The sequence below is a fragment of the Cornus florida genome, unplaced genomic scaffold, assembly GCF_030987335.1.
Source record: "Cornus florida cultivar Cherokee Brave unplaced genomic scaffold, ASM3098733v1 CherokeeBrave_3.0.0_Hap2_Chr02, whole genome shotgun sequence".
Taxonomy (NCBI): Eukaryota; Viridiplantae; Streptophyta; class Magnoliopsida; order Cornales; family Cornaceae; genus Cornus; species Cornus florida.
The window spans coordinates 8,840,001-8,857,461 of NW_026775572.1; the positions used below are offsets into that span (position 1 = coordinate 8,840,001).

At 34.2% G+C, this 17,461-nt stretch overlaps 3 protein-coding genes across 9 annotated transcripts in view; 1 reads left to right on the forward strand and 2 right to left on the reverse strand.

The window, feature by feature from the left end:
* LOC132293491 (serine/threonine-protein kinase AFC1) overlaps window positions 1-2,640 on the reverse strand; it is a 16,736-nt gene extending 14,096 nt beyond the window's left edge. For 5 of the 6 annotated variants that reach the window (XR_009477844.1, XR_009477845.1, XM_059791003.1 and 2 more), the window contains exons 1-2: window positions 2,168-2,640; window positions 882-1,053 (exon numbers count right to left, since the gene is read on the reverse strand). Coding sequence is in view for 4 of the 6 variants with exons in the window: in XM_059791003.1 (XP_059646986.1) it covers window positions 882-1,053; window positions 2,168-2,278 (283 nt within the window). In the remaining 2 variants the exon portion in view is untranslated. The remainder of the gene's footprint in view (window positions 1-881; window positions 1,054-2,167) is intronic. The other variant, XM_059791005.1, reaches the window with a different exon arrangement.
* Window positions 2,641-10,522: 7,882 nt separating this feature from the next.
* On the forward strand, window positions 10,523-13,195 carry LOC132293494 (large ribosomal subunit protein uL23-like). Of its 2 annotated transcripts, none has more exons than XM_059791008.1 (4): window positions 10,523-10,614; window positions 10,724-10,780; window positions 11,964-12,330; window positions 12,931-13,195. In XM_059791008.1, exons 2-4 carry the CDS (start codon window positions 10,768-10,770, stop codon window positions 13,013-13,015), a joined length of 465 nt encoding a protein of 154 aa, XP_059646991.1. In that variant the 5' UTR covers window positions 10,523-10,614; window positions 10,724-10,767; the 3' UTR covers window positions 13,016-13,195. The 2 variants fall into 2 exon arrangements, with proteins under 2 accessions (XP_059646991.1, XP_059646992.1); XM_059791009.1 differs by having other exon boundaries at window positions 10,585-10,641.
* A 1,000-nt stretch (window positions 13,196-14,195) lies between these two features.
* On the reverse strand, window positions 14,196-16,229 carry LOC132293493 (pentatricopeptide repeat-containing protein At5g42450, mitochondrial). Its single transcript, XM_059791007.1, has one exon. The coding sequence runs from the start codon at window positions 15,943-15,945 to the stop codon at window positions 14,323-14,325; it is 1,623 nt and encodes a 540-aa protein (XP_059646990.1). The 5' UTR covers window positions 15,946-16,229; the 3' UTR covers window positions 14,196-14,322.
* Between the last annotated feature and the right edge of the window lie 1,232 nt (window positions 16,230-17,461).

Consider the following 17,461-nt stretch of genomic DNA (forward strand, 5'->3'; position numbering starts at 1 on the left):
CTCCACCCCCAATGATGATGATACTTTCTTAAAAATGGTTCATCCTTCATAGGTTTTCAAAATGTAAAACTCCTCAACAACTCTGGATTGTAAAATCTAATTCAGTCCTTGGTTTGACTTTCTAAAGTTTCAAGCTTTTTCTAAGGGTAAATTACCCAGTTTTTCCCTAAGGCTGCTTGCCATGATTACCATCGGTTTGAAGTTGTAAAAAAAATCCACAGCCTCCCTTGAATTTTGGCTGAAATAACTTTGACCTCCGTAGCCATTAGCTGACCGTCAGTCCAGTTAAAGACTAATTCTGAAATTCCATAAATGCCTTTATATGCAGCTAATGACAAATTTGACTTTAATATACAAAATAACCATTTTAACAATAATATTTAGAGGAGAAATACCATTTTCATTATAACATATTGATTATAAATGATTAATACATATATAAGTAAAAATTATGTATATCTAATATGCATATTAAATTTACACAAAATTTTGGGAGCATTTGGGTAATTGCACCATCAAAGTTTAACATGGTGATAATGATTCATAATCCATAGGAGTGTCAAGAGTTATTTTTGCAAAACTTTAATCCATTGCTAATTACAGCAAACCTCAAAGGAGGTCAAAGTAATTTACCCTTTTATTATTAAATTTTTTTAAACTTTTGATTTTGTTCGCCATGATTCATACTGCATAATCACATAATTTACATAAATAGTTAGCACAAAACCAAATTATTAGATAAATTGGACCACGCAAGTGTCCTCAAATTTACATGATCACCCTCTGACATCTTGTATACCATAAACACTTACCATCACAAAACGGAACCAAAAATCGATGCATAAGTACAAACAACTTTAAGGGAATTGAAATATACTTACAACGGGGACTTAAATTTTCTCCAATAGCAAAGATGTAATGGCCATTCTTGTCGTCAGGTCTCCAAGGAGGAGATCCATTGTGGGGTACTCCTTTGTAATATAAGGAAGAATAAGTAAAGTTGGGGACAGCCCCACTTGTAAACTCCTGTCCGCAATATATTGATGGAAGTATCTACATGGCGGACAAAATTCATTCAAGTCTATCAATAAAATAAATGTATTTTATGATGGCAGAAAAGTTGCATCTTTCAAAACTTGGGCAATAACACTGACAATTTAACTTGGGCAATAACACTGACAATTTGTAGCCTGTTTCCCTAAAGATGAATCCATGTGCCATTCATGTGTGGAAGTGTTAGCAGCTAAAGCCAGGAGAAAGCTAAAATGGGTTATTAAATTCAGTAGTAGCAGGCAATTGCAAAACAAGATTCAAGTGGAGATACTAAATGTGGTCTTCGGATTAAAATAAGCACGGGATACGGCTGAACAGGTGTCCATCACAGGTAGAAGTGATGAACACATGTCCAACACTTTCAAGACACACAATGATAGTTTTGCAATTACTATATTTAAAAAAAAAAAAAAAAAAATTGGAGTTCCGATGTAATCTTAAAATATATTATGAGTTATTTTGAAAAATAACACAAAGATTTAGAAAACAAAAATAATAATCATCTAGCTTAACGCTGTAAATTAGTGACTACATTCATGATAGTGTAGATAAAATCAACCAAAAGAAATGTGTTTATATATTAATTATACAAATTTTCTTTTCTTCTGTTGTATCCCTGCCATGCATGTGTCCAATTTTTTTTTCCTAAATTTGCCATATCTTCGTGTTAGTTATGTGTCGTTACCCATGTCAGTGTGTCTGCATCCCTATTCCTTAGGCGCCATATCTTCATGAAAAAAAAAAAAAAAAAAAAAAAAATTCTAAAATGCCAAAAAGATCAATTTTGATCCACATTCAGTAAATTTTCAACCAAAACATACACACACATACAAAACAAATTTAAATCTGAGTAACAATTCATCACGATTCTAAAGATAAATAGACATTAAGAGAAACAACGACTCAAATAAAAATAAAAATAACACTACATATAACTCGGAGTGACAATTGGAAAATAAAAAATAAAAAATGGGCACAGATTTTGAATAAATATATCAAGTATAAAAACAGATATATATATATATATATATATATATATATATATATTCTCAGTAATACTTGCTTGGATCATATGTATATATAAAAATGTGTGTGTTTATGTATGTAACTATACCTTGGGAGGTGGGTGAACAGAAGGGGGCATGTCCCATGTCAATCGAGGTCTCTTCCTGGGGCGTTTATCCATATTCTTGTGAGGTAATTCAATAATCCTCTGCGTCTCCATTTGTGAAATTTCCACAGAGACGGATCGATGATAACACAGAACAAAGATTCTTACAATTCACGCCAAAAATTCAAAGAATTATCAATAAAATCGACAAAATTATCCGCTTTTCGAAACCCTAGTTTTAAAGCAGATCTAGGTGAGCTAAACACTGGCTCTGGGATGAGGCGAAACTAACCCCGGTTAATTAACCTGAGGTTGGTTTCTAATTGTGGTTAAGACGTGTGCCCCACTGAACGTTGTTGCGTTCGGAACTTGTGACCGGAAAGAGAGACCTGTGGATCAACCGAGCAGTTACTGATGGAGGACGATCCGTTGTTAGTAGTTGGGCCAATCCCATGTATGTGCCTCTAATTGGAATTTGGACTTCTTTAACATATTTTTTTTGAAACTTATATGGTTCTCCACATATTAATCCAAAAAGTTTTACTCCATATTTCGTTTAAAAATATCTAATGCCAAATGAGTAAAAGTTTGAAAACATCTAAAACTCTAGCATTGATTACAGGTTTTCAACTCGTGATTATACCATGTACTTCCTTTGTCTCCGTTTAAGTGTCACTAACATGGCGTAGTAATTTTGAAAGGAATATAAAAAACATGTATTGTTTGTCTTAAAAATTATTAATTTGTCCTTTTAAATTTTAAATATTCAAATTTTAAATTTTAAACTCAAATAACATACATAAAAAGATATGAAATATGTAGTTTGAAAAAGAAAAATGAACTATTATTTGGGACTTTAAAAAAAAAAATATATATAACACTTATTTTGAATAGATAGAGTACAAATTAGATCCTATAAAAAAATAAAAAATAAAATGTGAAAATGTTGACCGTTGACTGTGTGGCTCTCCCAAACTCAAATTGATTCATGATTAAATTGTTGATTTAACTAGCTAATGGAACCTGTCCACGCATTTTTAAGAGATCAAGCAATTTTTTTCCCCAGTTGAAATCAGTTCCTTAGTAGCATCATGAAATTGGAATTTCACAAAACAAGCCTTTTTCTTTTTTTCCCTAAATGAATGTGGAATATATTAAAACGAAATATAATATAGTAAAAAGGCTCAAGCAAGGGCATTCCCTTGCATTACATGCAGAAAACTACAAATCAGAATAAACAAAGTTACACAAAAGATAATAAAATTTCCATCGGTGATATAAAGAACACTAATGGCCAAGTGTTTTTGTTGCGGGGTATTTGATAATCCATTGTTGTCATTTAAAAAATAGCTCAAATGGGGAATCAAATAGAAAACTTCAAATTGATATTTTCTAATGAACCATACCCAGAGATAACTTTTTAATTTTTAACTAATTGTTTTGTCACTCAATTATGTAATATTTTGATTTACTTTCAAAAAAATTATAACATATTTTACTTTAACGAACATTAAATAGAACCGTTTGAATGAAAACAAAAACATTCCTAGAAGTTGGTGAGTAAAGATGTGTTAGTGATAACATCAGATTTGACTCGAGTTCATTTTCGAAACTTAGAATTAAACATGCGAGGAATTTTTTTTATGTGCATCCAATGTCACCAATTGACAATTAGTCTAAACTAACATACCCCAAGGAAAGTGAGAGAGAAAAAAAAAATCCACCTGTTAATTTGAATACAAATGTAGGAACACAATTTTTATGGCCGAGAAATATTATATAGCTCTTTCGATCATCTATTGGTTAGTCTCATAGTAGCTTTGGTTTTACGGTGCCAACACAAAAAAAAGGTTATGCAACAAACGTTTGTGCACTAATAGTGATATCAACAATGGTGGTGCATGATGAATTTGGCCATCGGAGATATGACAAATTGTGTTGCACCAAAACTTGATGTTTTTATCCCGCCACACATTAGAAGGTTATGTCACGCAATGCCTCGCAGGTGATTCAGGTGAATGGTGAGGCATCAACTTATAATAACATGAGTACTTTAATTTTTTATAGTTTTTGTATTAGTAATTTATTCTATTTTAGAACATTATAGACCATAAAACTCAATTCTAAAATTCTCTTATAAGGCCATTGACCTTCATTTGGTCTAATTGAAACAACAAGTATTGTAGCAATAGAAATCCTTCACATTTACCCAACTAGATATTTTGTAGAATTATTTTATAATTTTATAAATTATCAAGTAAAACGAACTTCATATTTATATCTGATTTGAAATTTTATATGATTAAAGTGGGTGCGACAGAATCCTTTTGCAAGCTTCAAAATAGTAGTGGATTTTGGGCAACTTTAAACAATATAGTGAATCCACTTATGTGTCTAAGGCCTTCCCGATCAATTACATTAAATAAGAATGTGAAATGAATTAACTACCTATTTTAATATATTTTATTTTTAATAACATTTTTTTTTGAAAATTGACAATAAGATTTATTTTAGTTCTTTGTTTAAGGAATAACTAATATGAGTTATTGGTTAAAAAACAATTTATTTATATATATATATATAAAAATTCAGAAGTTATGTATGACAAAATAAGAGTAAGGTTTCAAGTGCAATCAAACATTTCTATTACATGAATAAGTTATTAAACACGGTACAATTGAATCGCATCCATTTCATTGTGTGGACACTTTTTCCTCTGCTGAATGTTTGGCATTTTGATGATAAATTATGATATCTGAAAATACAAAATATTTGCATGCCTTTTATCTGATATGTTATGTTCTGGCCTTGATTACTCTTATTAGCTGTGAATTTTGTGGTTATATATTACATAATTTAAATTTAATCATTGCATTATTCTTTTTCAGATTTGCAATACCATATGATTAATTTGCACGTTTTATACAACACGCCCCTTGTATCAATCAAGCTTGTGCCTAGGCTCCGCGAGTCCCTTGCGCCTTAATGAGCATTTGCGCATCAGGTCTATATGCTAAATCTCAATGACATCAAAATTTTAAGCCTTGTTTGTGTATCAGGTCTGTATACTAAATCTCAGTGACCTTAACTTCGGTGTAGGTAATCAGTTTGCCACCGGTCAACCAGATGCCTCGAAAGTCAACAAGTTAATGCCAATTATTCAAAGCTCAGTCTTTCACCTTCTCACCATTTGGTCGTTCGATCAGTCGCCCGAGTTGCCTCTGCTTACAGGGTTAAGCGCCAAATACATAACTCCAAGGTCCACAGGAAATCATCCCCTAAATCTGCAGGTATAATTGCCTTGGTAAACCCTTATTAGAGTAATGTATTATCCTATTTGCTTGGACCGTCCATGCTTTTCTTTTTGGAAATGATCATAATGCAAGCATTCTTTACTGGATTTGTTATTGATTTATTTGATGAAGTTTTTCTATAGGTAATGGGTTTGTCTCTCTTCCTGGTTAGAGTGAACAATCCGATTCTTCTGATGAAGGGGAGTTCAATGTAACCACACTTATTAGGTTTGGTCAATTCCTTTTTCTTTTTTTTTTTGAACAATCCATTTGTGCTGTTTGATTGCTAGACAATGTTCCACATAAATTGTTCCCTGCTGCCAATTAAAAAAAATTGTCAAACCCATGGCATGAGGCTCTCACCACTTCGGGGTCCGGGAAGGGTTTAGGCTATTTATTTGATTTTTCTTATCGGGTATATGCTGACAATGCCTTACTCCCTCTCCCTCTCCCTCTCCTAGCATAATGTGGTGCTATGTGGTTAGTGATAGACTACCAATTAGGACAACTTTAAACGATCTGGCACCAATATGTGGTTGCATATTATTTGTACTTGCTCAAAAGTCATGGTTTTGTTGTTTTCAGGGTCATAAATGTACTATGGAGCTGAAAGAGTTCCTGCTTAAAGTATGCCAGGAGAAGGATGTTCTTGATAACTTGAGATCGCTCGTGGGAGAGCAATCACAGAGCGTGGGTCTCGTAGTTTCTCAGCATGTTGCGAATCTTCCCCCACAGCTTTTGCCGCCTCTTTATGATGCCCTCTTTGATGAAGTATTGTGGCTACCGAAGACGAGGTTATAGATGATAATATATTACGGGATCAGGATGGGTGAGCTTAACAAATATTTCTCTTTTCCCTGTTAGCTCTAAAAGTCTCTTCAATGAAAACATATGTATCGTTATTTCACTTTTGAAGCCGACGGAGGAGCTCCGGAATTCCTTCTCCTTTAGGTTTTACCTGATGTTCTCTAAAATCAATCTACAAGGTATATGGTGATAAGAGTATATATTTTCCCTTTGTATAAATAGCTGGTTTTCATATGACCAAAAACAGAAGCCAAGTAGTAGTAGCAGTGATGATGAAGACTTATTTTATTTCATTCTTTTGGGATGAAAAGCTTATTGGAAAATCTACCTTGTATTATTATGTTCTGGATGTTAGTATTAGTCTATTAGATTCACAGTCAAATAAACTCAAACAGTAAGCTAGATATAAATTGCAGCTTCTGAACAGTACTCTCCATTGACTGTAGTTTGTGCTTATTCCCTATACGCGTTATGTATACACACACAGTTTGCTGTCAACAAAGTTACTTGTAGTTTTACCCTCGTATCTTCAATTCTGAGGAGATCGAAAAAGAGTGATTTCCTTTTTCTTTTTGGAATGGTTGGGGAGGGATAAGCAATGGTCTCTGCAAAACTGAAAATAGAACCAAAAATAAATAGAAGGCAAATTTGACTTGATCACAACCACTTTTTCCTGTTATAAAGATGAATTTTACTTGTCTCTATGCTTTTGTAATTTGGTTACTGGCAATGTTGTTAGATGGATATTGATAACGTGCTCTGCAAGTTTTGCTTTGGTTCCTTGTGGCTTCCACGACAAGTTACAGCTTAATGGGTTTAGTCATGGTGGTTGAAGCGGACAAAGTTTCTACATTCCGACAACGGTTGCAATTTTTGATAAATGAGTCGTGAAAGGCATTAGAAGGTGCATCAATTAATACTTGTCAGTTTCTGTTATTTTCCCTTATTTTTTCAGCGGCATCTAGTTGATATCATCTCACTTCTATTTTGCAGTCTCCACAGGGTTTGTTCTAATTTGTCTTCATGCTTTTCTTGCACCATAGGCACAGACGAATTCATCTGATCCAGGGCCTTCCTGATACTGCTGGCCATTTGGTAAAATTGTAGCCAGAAGATTGTTATTTTTTTAACTGTGGACTCGATTAGTTAGAAAATTTAATAGTGCATGAGAAATTTTTTATAAACAGGGCTTGAATGGCAGAAATTTTGTTTTCCCGCTTTGGCCTTCAAATTTGATAAATGGAAGGCAAAAACTATTTGACTCTGAGGAGTGGCCTCTACTCAATAAACAATTGAGCCCCAAATTTACGCAGACCGTTATCTTCACGAAGGGCTATTTAGTTGTCAGGTATAAGCAATCACTTATTTAAATAGAGTTTCTTCATGGAGAATTTTCTGTTAACTTGTGTGTCAACAATCTTATACTTCGCGCTTTTTGGTACTACTGAAAATTGTGCACCAACAAGGGCCCTATGTAGCAGATTAAGGGTAATCTTGCCTGGCGTGTCTTCAATTGGTCATTATGATGTTGTCCAACTAAAGTTTACAATTAGCTGATTGTCAGCAGTTATGGTGCTGCATTATGACCTGCCATAGGGGGCTTGGAAACTTGACATCTAATTTGTACTTGAGTGTTAGTTCAATGCCTTGTTGGAGCTGCTTGTATTCTTGGTCACTCTCTTAAAAGGACAATAAACAGGGAAAATTTTAGTCGCTTTTTACTCCATATAATTGGGATTTGCAGTTTTTACAACACAGCTGAGCATTCGACAAGATGGAGATGGTCTCTTCCATTAAAGTAGGTACCATGCTTTCGAGTTAGAAAAGTCTATTTGTTTCAGTTTTTTGTGAATAATTGAGAACCAAAAAAAATAATAATAATAAAAATAAAAAAATAAAAATAGATAACATACAAAGCAATTCGAATATTCGTTTGGTTAACAATTAAAAGAACTTCTGAAAATTGAACCTCTTTCTAAACCAGTTTGGTGAGTGTAGAACTCCACCATTGTTTTGTGTCTGGTCGAACATTTAGTCCCTGGAATGATTACTGCAAGTTAAGCTGCCAGTGGGAGAGAAAATTGGCTATTGATATTTGATATATGGGACGCCAGGGCTGAAGCAAGTTGTTTGCTATTTTTGCATTTTAAGTTACACAATTCTTCTCAATAGATGCGGCTTTCACACTCAGCGCTCTTGCTTCCATTATATGTGATGTAAATTTTGTCGCTTTTGTGCTCTGTTTTAACTTTCGCGCCCACTATGTATGACTTAGTTGCAACTAGTCAAACATTTGATCTTGAGTGGGCGGACAAGCATTTACTCTCATCTCAGGTTTCAAGTAAACACGTATGATCATTTTTCATTGCAAAAATTCGAATTAGCAATATGTTGGGACTTTACCGGAGGACCGTACCCCAGAAGTTTGTAGAGGGTACTTGTCCAGAACACGATCAAGTTTGATGGCATCCAAATATAAAAAGGGCAAATTGAAGAAAATTTCCATGCACTTTTAGAGGCAGATGCCCCCTTATGGAAGTAAAAAAACAATCCTGAATTTTCAAAAGTTTGCAAATAAGGTCAGTCCATTAAGCAATTGTTAACGGGTATGTGGAATAATTATACCCTTGAAAAAAACAGGTAATATTTTTTCAGATGACATTATCTTTAACTATGGGAATAGGGATGAAAACCTGCGTGTGTGCGTGTATATTTTATTTTTTTAACAGGGAATTGGAATAGGGATGGCGAATACCCCGCCCCTCGAGTAGCCGTCCCGTTTATAATAATTATGAGAATGTTAAATAGTTTTGGGACGGGAAGGAGATTACGATGAAAATTCGCGTGATTATGGGGTGGGAATGGGGAAACGTCATCCCGCGCCTGCCCGGTTTATGATAATAAATTATAATTTTGTTATTCTACTTATATTAAATAATACTAAGTATATATTAAACAAATCCTAATTTATTCTCTCCAATTACTAAATATCATTTTGTATTATTATTATTTGAACTTCTATATATTATTTGATGTTCCCATAATAATATCAAGTCTTAAGTTCTATCTGAGTAATTGAATCTTGTTTCTTGTATAAGAGAAAAATAATTGTTATCATATTTAAAAATATTCTACAAAACTCGTCCTGCCCTGTCTTAACTCGCCTCGTTTAATAAATGATTTTGAACGAGGATGGGTAACTATGCTAACCGGGAATGGAGATGGTGATAGTGTTCTCGGCCCCAAACCGCCCCGTTGCCATCCCCTGGTATGACACTGTTTCCTGCAAAACAAAAACGGCAAAGTCAAACACCGGTGTGGTGCCGGCCGTTGACCCTCCAACGATCAAGTTAGTAGGGATATAATAAACTATTGGATCAATACAAATATTATATGGACCCAAGAAATAAATTGAATTTTTTGGTGTAGTTGCAAGCTTTTCAAAAAAATTTGATATTTTTGGCCCATTATTAGTAGGGTTGCAACTTGGGCGGGTTGGGCGAGTTTAAAGTATAACTCGAATCCAACCCACCATATGAAATTCTAAACCCAAGTTCAATTCCATCTTTATCTTCAATCTTAATTACTCAATCCAAGCCCAACTCATCCTTCTACTTTAAAATTCGGACTTAGATTCCAAGTTAATAAATTCAGATTATCCATATGGCTAAACTTCACATCGAAAATTTAATATAAGCTTGAATTAGTTTTAGATTAAATTACTCTTTAAAAAAAAAAAACTTTTTGTAAATTTTTAATAAATTACAAACACATTTTTACAAAATTAATTATCCTAAATGTTAACATACAATATTAAAAAGGTAATTATAGTTTAAATATTATATATAATATATTTAAAATTAAAAATATATATGAAAATAATATTAGAATTATGAGTTCGGATTGGCTCGTGTTGCCACCTCAAATTTGGATAAAAAATTTTCAACCCCAACCTAACTCTAATTATAAAAATAATTGCTCAAATCCGTAAAAAATCTCACTGGACTCAGGTTGGGTTTGAGTTGCCTAACCCATGTTGCACCCCAATATATATAAAAAAAAATTTGAATAAGAGAGATTTAACAAAATAATAATAATAATAATAAATTATTTAACACAAATATTTTCTTCTTGCACCCAAATATAAAAATAAATAAATAAATTTGAATAAGAGAGATTTAACAAATAATAATAATAATAATAATAATAATAAAATTATTTAACACAAATATTTTCTTCTTCGCTCTCCATCTCCTCCATATAGCGCACGTGACCGCTCGTGGTAGCGTTATATATTTCGTCTCTTCCTCCCTTTCGCAAACCCTAGTAGGACGGCTGTTTTTGTAGCAGGTGCGCTCTCTCTCCCTCTCTCTACTTGTATGCACGATTCTCTCTCGTTTGATAAGTTTAAGTGGTCCTATTTGTCAAGTCTACATTATCTTCTTGATTCTTTATGCAGGTAAAAAGGCCAAGTACGGTAGGGTTTAGGGTTTTGTTGAACCAATGGCACCTAAAGGTATGTATTCGGCCATCTTTTTCTTGTATTTTATATAGAAGTTTCGATTGGGATCAGTGTTTTTTCTCATTTTTATGATTTTTCGGTTTTTCCCCCCTTACATGTATGTGTCTGCGTGTATACGAAAAATGGGACATAAGTGCAACGAACTTGGAACCTTAGAAATCATTTGATGTCTCCCTTTTTTTTCCGTAAACGTTTTACCTTGTTCGGTTCTTACAATTATTTATTTATTTATTTATTTTTGGATAAATGTTCGGTTTTTACATTCCTTAGTGGAATATATTTCCAGTGATTTTTTTTTTTCTTCTGGTAAACATAAATTTTGATATAATATTTCATTTCCGTCTGTTTGTCTGGATGATTATTGGCCGAACTCAGTGATAGCACACGTTTACTGGGATAAATGGTTTTTACAGGAGCCCTCTTGCATTGCGCTAACCCTCATATCAAAACTGTAATAAAGCTAAATATCAATTTTTATTTTTAACTTACAAAAATGGGAAAAAAATCAAAGAAAAGTTTACTTGATTTAGCATTGATTACTAATTGATTGCATTTAGAAAAATATGACAAGTCATTTCAGAGAATTACTCCACCATACCTTCTGGTACATTTCATATAGATTTACCCCAATCTTCCCCAAGAAAAGGAATTTACAGAATGAAGTCCCAAAAAATAAGCTAGAATCAAAATTTGGAACTTACATATTCATTTTTAAATTAAGATGAAATGTTCGGATATGAGGAAGGAATATTGTTATCCATTCAGAAGCTTTTTCTTGATCAGATATTCACTCTTCCTATCAAGTGTTCCTCTGAGATTGAAAGTTGATTTGAATATAGGAGGTCAGCGAGTCAGAATGGAGTTATTAGAAAACTTTGTGTGCTATTGGACGAGAGCAGTATAGAAAATTTATTAATGAGGTCCACGGGCATAGTATGTGAACTTTTGTTGTTTGCTTCTATAATCCATACAATGATCATCTAAGGTTATTAAATATTAATGTGGAAAAGTATAGGCACAGTCAAATAAGTTTGTTATTCTTGTCTTTTTTTAATTTATGATCTTTTTAATCTGTTTGTTGCTTCAATTGCATATCAGTTCAATTTGATTCCTCTCGCTTGATTAACTTGGTATCCATGCTCTTTTTGTTACTTATAGTGAATTATTTTCTGTGCAGCTGATCCTACGAAAAAGTCTGACCCGAAGGCCCAGGCCATAAAAACTGCTAAGGCTGTGAAATCAGGTGCATCAACCTTCAAGAAGAAGGCCAAGAAGATACGAACATCAGTTACATTTCATCGACCAAGGACATTGAAAAAGGATAGAAACCCCAAGTATCCTCGCATTAGTGCTCCCCCAAGGAACAAGCTTGATCATTACCAGATCCTAAAATTTCCTCTCACCACCGAGTCAGCAATGAAGAAGATTGAGGATAACAACACTTTGGTTTTCATTGTTGACATTCGTGCTGACAAGAAAAAGATTAAGGATGCAGTCAAGAAGATGTATGACATCCAGACCAAGAAGGTCAATACCTTGATTAGGTAATCACTCAACTTTTATTTTATTATTACTCTGCTTGCATTCCTTATTTTGGCAACTGTTGGACAATTAATAATTTTGGTTAGAATATTAACCAAGTTGCAATATAGATCTCTACCATGTGCTTAGCATCAATAGGCCAATATCTTTCTGTAGAGGGTGGGGCCTATTGTAAACCGGACATTTTACAATCTAAAGAAACCAGTTTCTCATAATTTTGAGGTGATTTGTAGCGACATGGTTTTCAGTCTTGTGAAGGCATCCCGTTTTAATCTGCATGACATTTTCAGGAGTCTGTTTTGTTTTTCATGGATTTTAGAATTAGCTTCTAGAGGATGATATTTATGAGTTGTGTTCATACAATTACGTAATTGTTAGCTGCTGTCATTTTGGTTGATGAATTGATTATAGGGTATGATTTGTGCCCTTCAACTGCTATGCCAAATATATGAAATCTTTAGGATCTCATTTGACATCCAAACAAATCATTACCACTATTGTTGAATTTGCACTGTTTTTGTGATCAACTCATATGTTCAGGTGAACTGCGTTACTTTTTCTTCATATATTTTATTTCTGATTTATATTTCTTACTGTTTCAGGCCCGATGGGACAAAAAAAGCTTATGTCAGGTTAACACCAGACTATGATGCTTTGGATGTGGCAAACAAGATTGGGATAATCTAAGATTAGGGATAGACCTTCTAGATTGTTTTTGGTTATAAGTATTTTTGGTTTACAAAACATTTTACTAAGAATTTTAGATTGTGTTCTGTTAAGAACTGAATTGAAAGATTGTAATCCTTTCTTTGGTTTCAGTAACTTGCATTGCCTATGGGGTGGTTATTGATGGTTGTGTTTTGGAAATGCTGTGAGCATTTTATTTGGATGTGCTAGAATATTTATATTCTTGAGTCTTGATTAAAACAGCACAATCTACACCATTTTCAGTCATTCATTTGTGATATTGACAAGTTTTGTCCAGTACCGTCCCAGTGTCGTACTTTGAAAGCGTTTCCTTTTCTTGAGGCTGAAGGATTCAAGGAATTAATTGTCCAAAACGTGATACTCAACCCTAGTTGGACAACGCCCCTTTTTTGTTGAATTATTCCTAATTTCGGAGCAAAAATAGCTCCACATAGGTTTCTTAACAAATGAGATTGGACATAAAAAACACATAATTAAGCATGGAAACAAGTGAAATTAACATCCTGGTTCCTCTGTATAAGTTGGGTTTGCGTATATCCAGGCATTATAGTGGTGACATCGTGAATGTGTATATGAAATGGTTGCCCTAAAGAAGCAGTGTTATGGTCATCTATGGCCATGCCATTTAGTTCTTCCTTCTTGATCTCCTTCTGTGTGATGGTTTCTTCTGAACAGGGATCTAGCTTAAGACTGGTTGAAATTAGTTCTACTAGATTGCTTCTTGATCTCCTTCCGTGTGATGGTTTCTTCTGAACAGGGATCTAGCTTAAGACTGGTTGAAATTATTTCTACTAGATTTGAGGGTAGGCTCTGATGAGAAGAGCTTCTAAATTTGATTGAACAACTCTTGCCTACAGGTAAATTATGTGGAAATGAAAATTTCTTTTTGGATGAAGTCTTTCTCCACTAGCACGATGTGAAGAAGTAGGAAGGCAACTGTGTGTGTGATAAAATTACCCCTCCTTGCATATTTCGAATTATTTACGTGACCTCTGTTCAGATCCACTGGCAGTGGCCGGAAATGAATCGTGAGAATTCACAACTGGATCAATCGCTTTTTTGGCAGCCAGTTTGGCATGGAAAGAGTCTCAGCCATTCCTCCCAGTTCCCGAAGCAAGCTTATCTTTGTAAAACTTTTGACCCCAAGCAAAGTTGTGACTTGTGAATAAAAATTAATTTCATATCGGCTCACAGATGAGTTCATCTTCAAACATCTACTCAAAATGCATGAGAGGGAGCCTAAAATAGGCTTCTTCAGTCTTGTTTACACTCAGATTAACATGGATTCAAGATTCTAATAAAAAGTTGGAAGCTCGGCTCTCCATTTCATGTTCAAGAAAGAACCTCAAAATCGTATAAATTTCATCCCTAAGCACATGGCTTTTGTCCCCATTGACGAACACATGAACTCTGCTTTTAATTTCAATCCAACTGCATCCCGGTATCCTCTTCATTCCTTTCTCCCTCATCTCCTGTCTTATCATTGACGCACTCTGCCATCTTCCAGCGGCTGAATGCACATTTGAAAGCATCACATATGACGACACATCTCCAGGATCTAAAGCCGAGATCTTCTGAGCTGCAAACTCTCCCAACTCTGTATTTGAGTGGATCTGACAGCCTCCAAGCAATGTCTTCCAAAAACCAATTCCCGGATCAAAAGGCAAATTGCAAATAAACTTCTCAGCTTCCTGAAAACGTCCAGAACGCGAAAGTAGATCAACCATACAAGCATAGTGCTCTGGTTTTAGCATGTTGGGGTTCTTGAGTCTCATCTGATTGAAATATGAATAACCCACGTCGACAAGGCCAACATGGTTGCAAGCCAATAAAAGACCAAGAAGTGTAACACTGTTGGGCCTGAGACCACTGAATTGCATCTTTTGGAAGAAATCTATGGCTTCCTTTCCTCTTCCATTTTGTGCATAACCACATATTAAAGCATTCCAAGAAACAACATTTCTTTCTTGAAGTCTTCTGAAAACCAAAAGACTGTCTTCCATGTTGCCGCATTTTGCATAGAAACTAACTAAAGAATTGCCAACAAACATATCAAGCTTACCCAAGACCTTAATAGCACAGGCATGCAAACTTCTACCCTTTCCAAGCGCTGCTATATTCGCAGCTGCACTAATGGCACAAGGAAAGGAAGACTGACTAGGCAGCAAACCTTCTCTCAACATCTCAATAAAAAGATTCACAGCCTCTTCATTGTGACCACTTTGGCTGTAACCCCCAATCATTGCATTCCATGAAACGACATTTCTCTCCGGCATTGTCCTGAAAAGCTCGAGAGCATCATCAAACATCTCTTTCTTAAGGTACCCAGATATCAAACCTGTGTAAGAAACCACATTGGGCTCGTGGGTATCTTCGAGAGCTCTCCGAGCTTCCTCAATGGTACTCAACTTGGAATAAAGATCCAAAACTGCACTACCCACAAAGACATTCGACGTAAGGCCGAACTTTGTCGCGCATGCGTGAAGTTGTTTGCCTAAATTGAGGTCTTTGGCTGCAGTAGACAAGTGAATTGTGGTGCCAAAGGTGAACTCATTGGGTCTGATATTCAGCATTAGCATTCTTGAGAAGATATAGATGGCATCTTTATGATTGTGGTGTCTGGCAAAGCAGCCTATTACAGTAGTGGCTGTTACAACGTCCCAGTCAGACACTTCGTCGAACAGTTGACGAGCGTCCGAGAATGCCTTTGCTTCACAGTAAGAGTTGGCAATGTTTGAAAGCGAGAGTCCTAATTTCATGGCACTTCCATGAGCTTTTTGGGTTTCAAAGAAATGGCTATAAGCCAAAGTGTGGGCTCTTCTAGGAGGATTTAAGTTGGGTTGAGAGAGAAAAAGTTTACACATTCTGGATTTCATATGTGGCTCGGTTGGTTCTTTCTTTCGGATCATTTACTCATAGTGCAATACACATTTTTGTGACTCTGAAGGCCCCACACCTTTTGTATAATAATAATAAAATAAAAAAACTTTGTGTGGAGGAACGACACGTATCACATACTAATTAAATAAAATATTCTCATTTAAAACAAGAATTTCCCTCTAAGAAACTTTTGAATACCTGTTTCATTCGTTTGGCTCCATAATAGATCCTTGATCAGGTGCTCAGAAGTGTGACGGTTTGAAGAAGAGCCAATGGGTAACAGGGCCTGCTCAGCGAAAATTGAGGCCCAAGGGAAAACAATTCAAATGTTATTAATATAGACAATATTCAATTCTCTCTCTGTTTTATTTAAATTTTATTATTTTTACTTTTTAGACCCAAAAATATAAGGCCCAAATTTGATTTGAGTAACTTGGAAGATTAAATTTTATATATTGCTTTATTAGAAAATGACTTCGATTTATAAAGTGTGATTTTTTTTGTGGATGACTTTCAAACTAACATTTTAAATTTTAAATTTTAAATTACCCTCCCTAACAAGAAACAAGGAAAAAAATATTATAATTTTAATATGATTAAATTTATTCTTTGCATTTTAAAATATAAATTATAAGTACTATCTAATGTTCTAGTATAATAGTGTTTCTTTATTTTATAAAGTAGAAGGTTGGAAGGTCGAGTCCCTATTAAGAATATAGTGAGTGTGTAAGGTTCTTGCCTAGATAAGAAAGAAAAAAATGGGAAAAAAAAAAAAAAAAAAAAAAAAGGAAGCAAGCCGAGCATCCACCATTAAATGAGACCATATAAATTTAATGTTCAAGGGGAATGAAGAGTTACTTTCATTTATATTTTGCAGAAAGAGAATGATAATAAATATATTTTTTCTTAATAAAAATGAAAGATAATTATAATAATATAAATGTTAGATTGAATGACAAATGGCTATTTTTAAAGTTAATAATAAGTACTGTTTTTTAATTTGAAGTTAATTTATATTAAAAGATTACTGTATTTCTTTTGAAATAAATCCTCGACTATGAAGTTGAGATGTTAAAGAAGTTTAAACACTGTACATTTAAATGCAACAAAAACGATGCTTTAAAGTTCAATACATATGTATAGGTTCGCGTATATATACACACACGGAGTATAATAAAAAAAAAAGTATAATGTATAAGATTGAAGATTAGAGTGGTTAAGTTAGAAGGCCCTAGTCACCCAGCAAAGCCCACCTTGCACTCCAGGGAAATACCTATTCCGCTATTCGATCTGCATAGGCGTTGAAAGAAAAAGACTGAAGCCAGTCTAAATTTTGAGTTATTTTGTTGATAGAAAAAGACACCAGACAGAAGCCTATTTTAAGTTATTTTGTTTAAAGAGTTTGCTGTATGTTATGAATTTGCTATGGACGTAAAAAAAAATAATAATAAAAAATAAATTAGAAGAAAAAAATAATAATAATAATAAATTAGAAGATAATTGAATAAGAATTTACCCTCCTCAATTAGAGGCTATGAACAAGGG

What these genes read in the sequence shown, in the direction of transcription:
- LOC132293493 (XM_059791007.1), bottom strand. Translation starts at nt 15,945, where the DNA reads ATGATCCGAAAGAAAGAACCAACCGAGCCACATATGAAATCCAGAATG.
- LOC132293494 (XM_059791008.1), top strand. An exon ending in AAGGTCAATACCTTGATTAG is followed by an intron (nt 12,331 to 12,930) that starts GTAATCACTCAA and finishes TTACTGTTTCAG; the next exon opens with GCCCGATGGGACAAAAAAAG.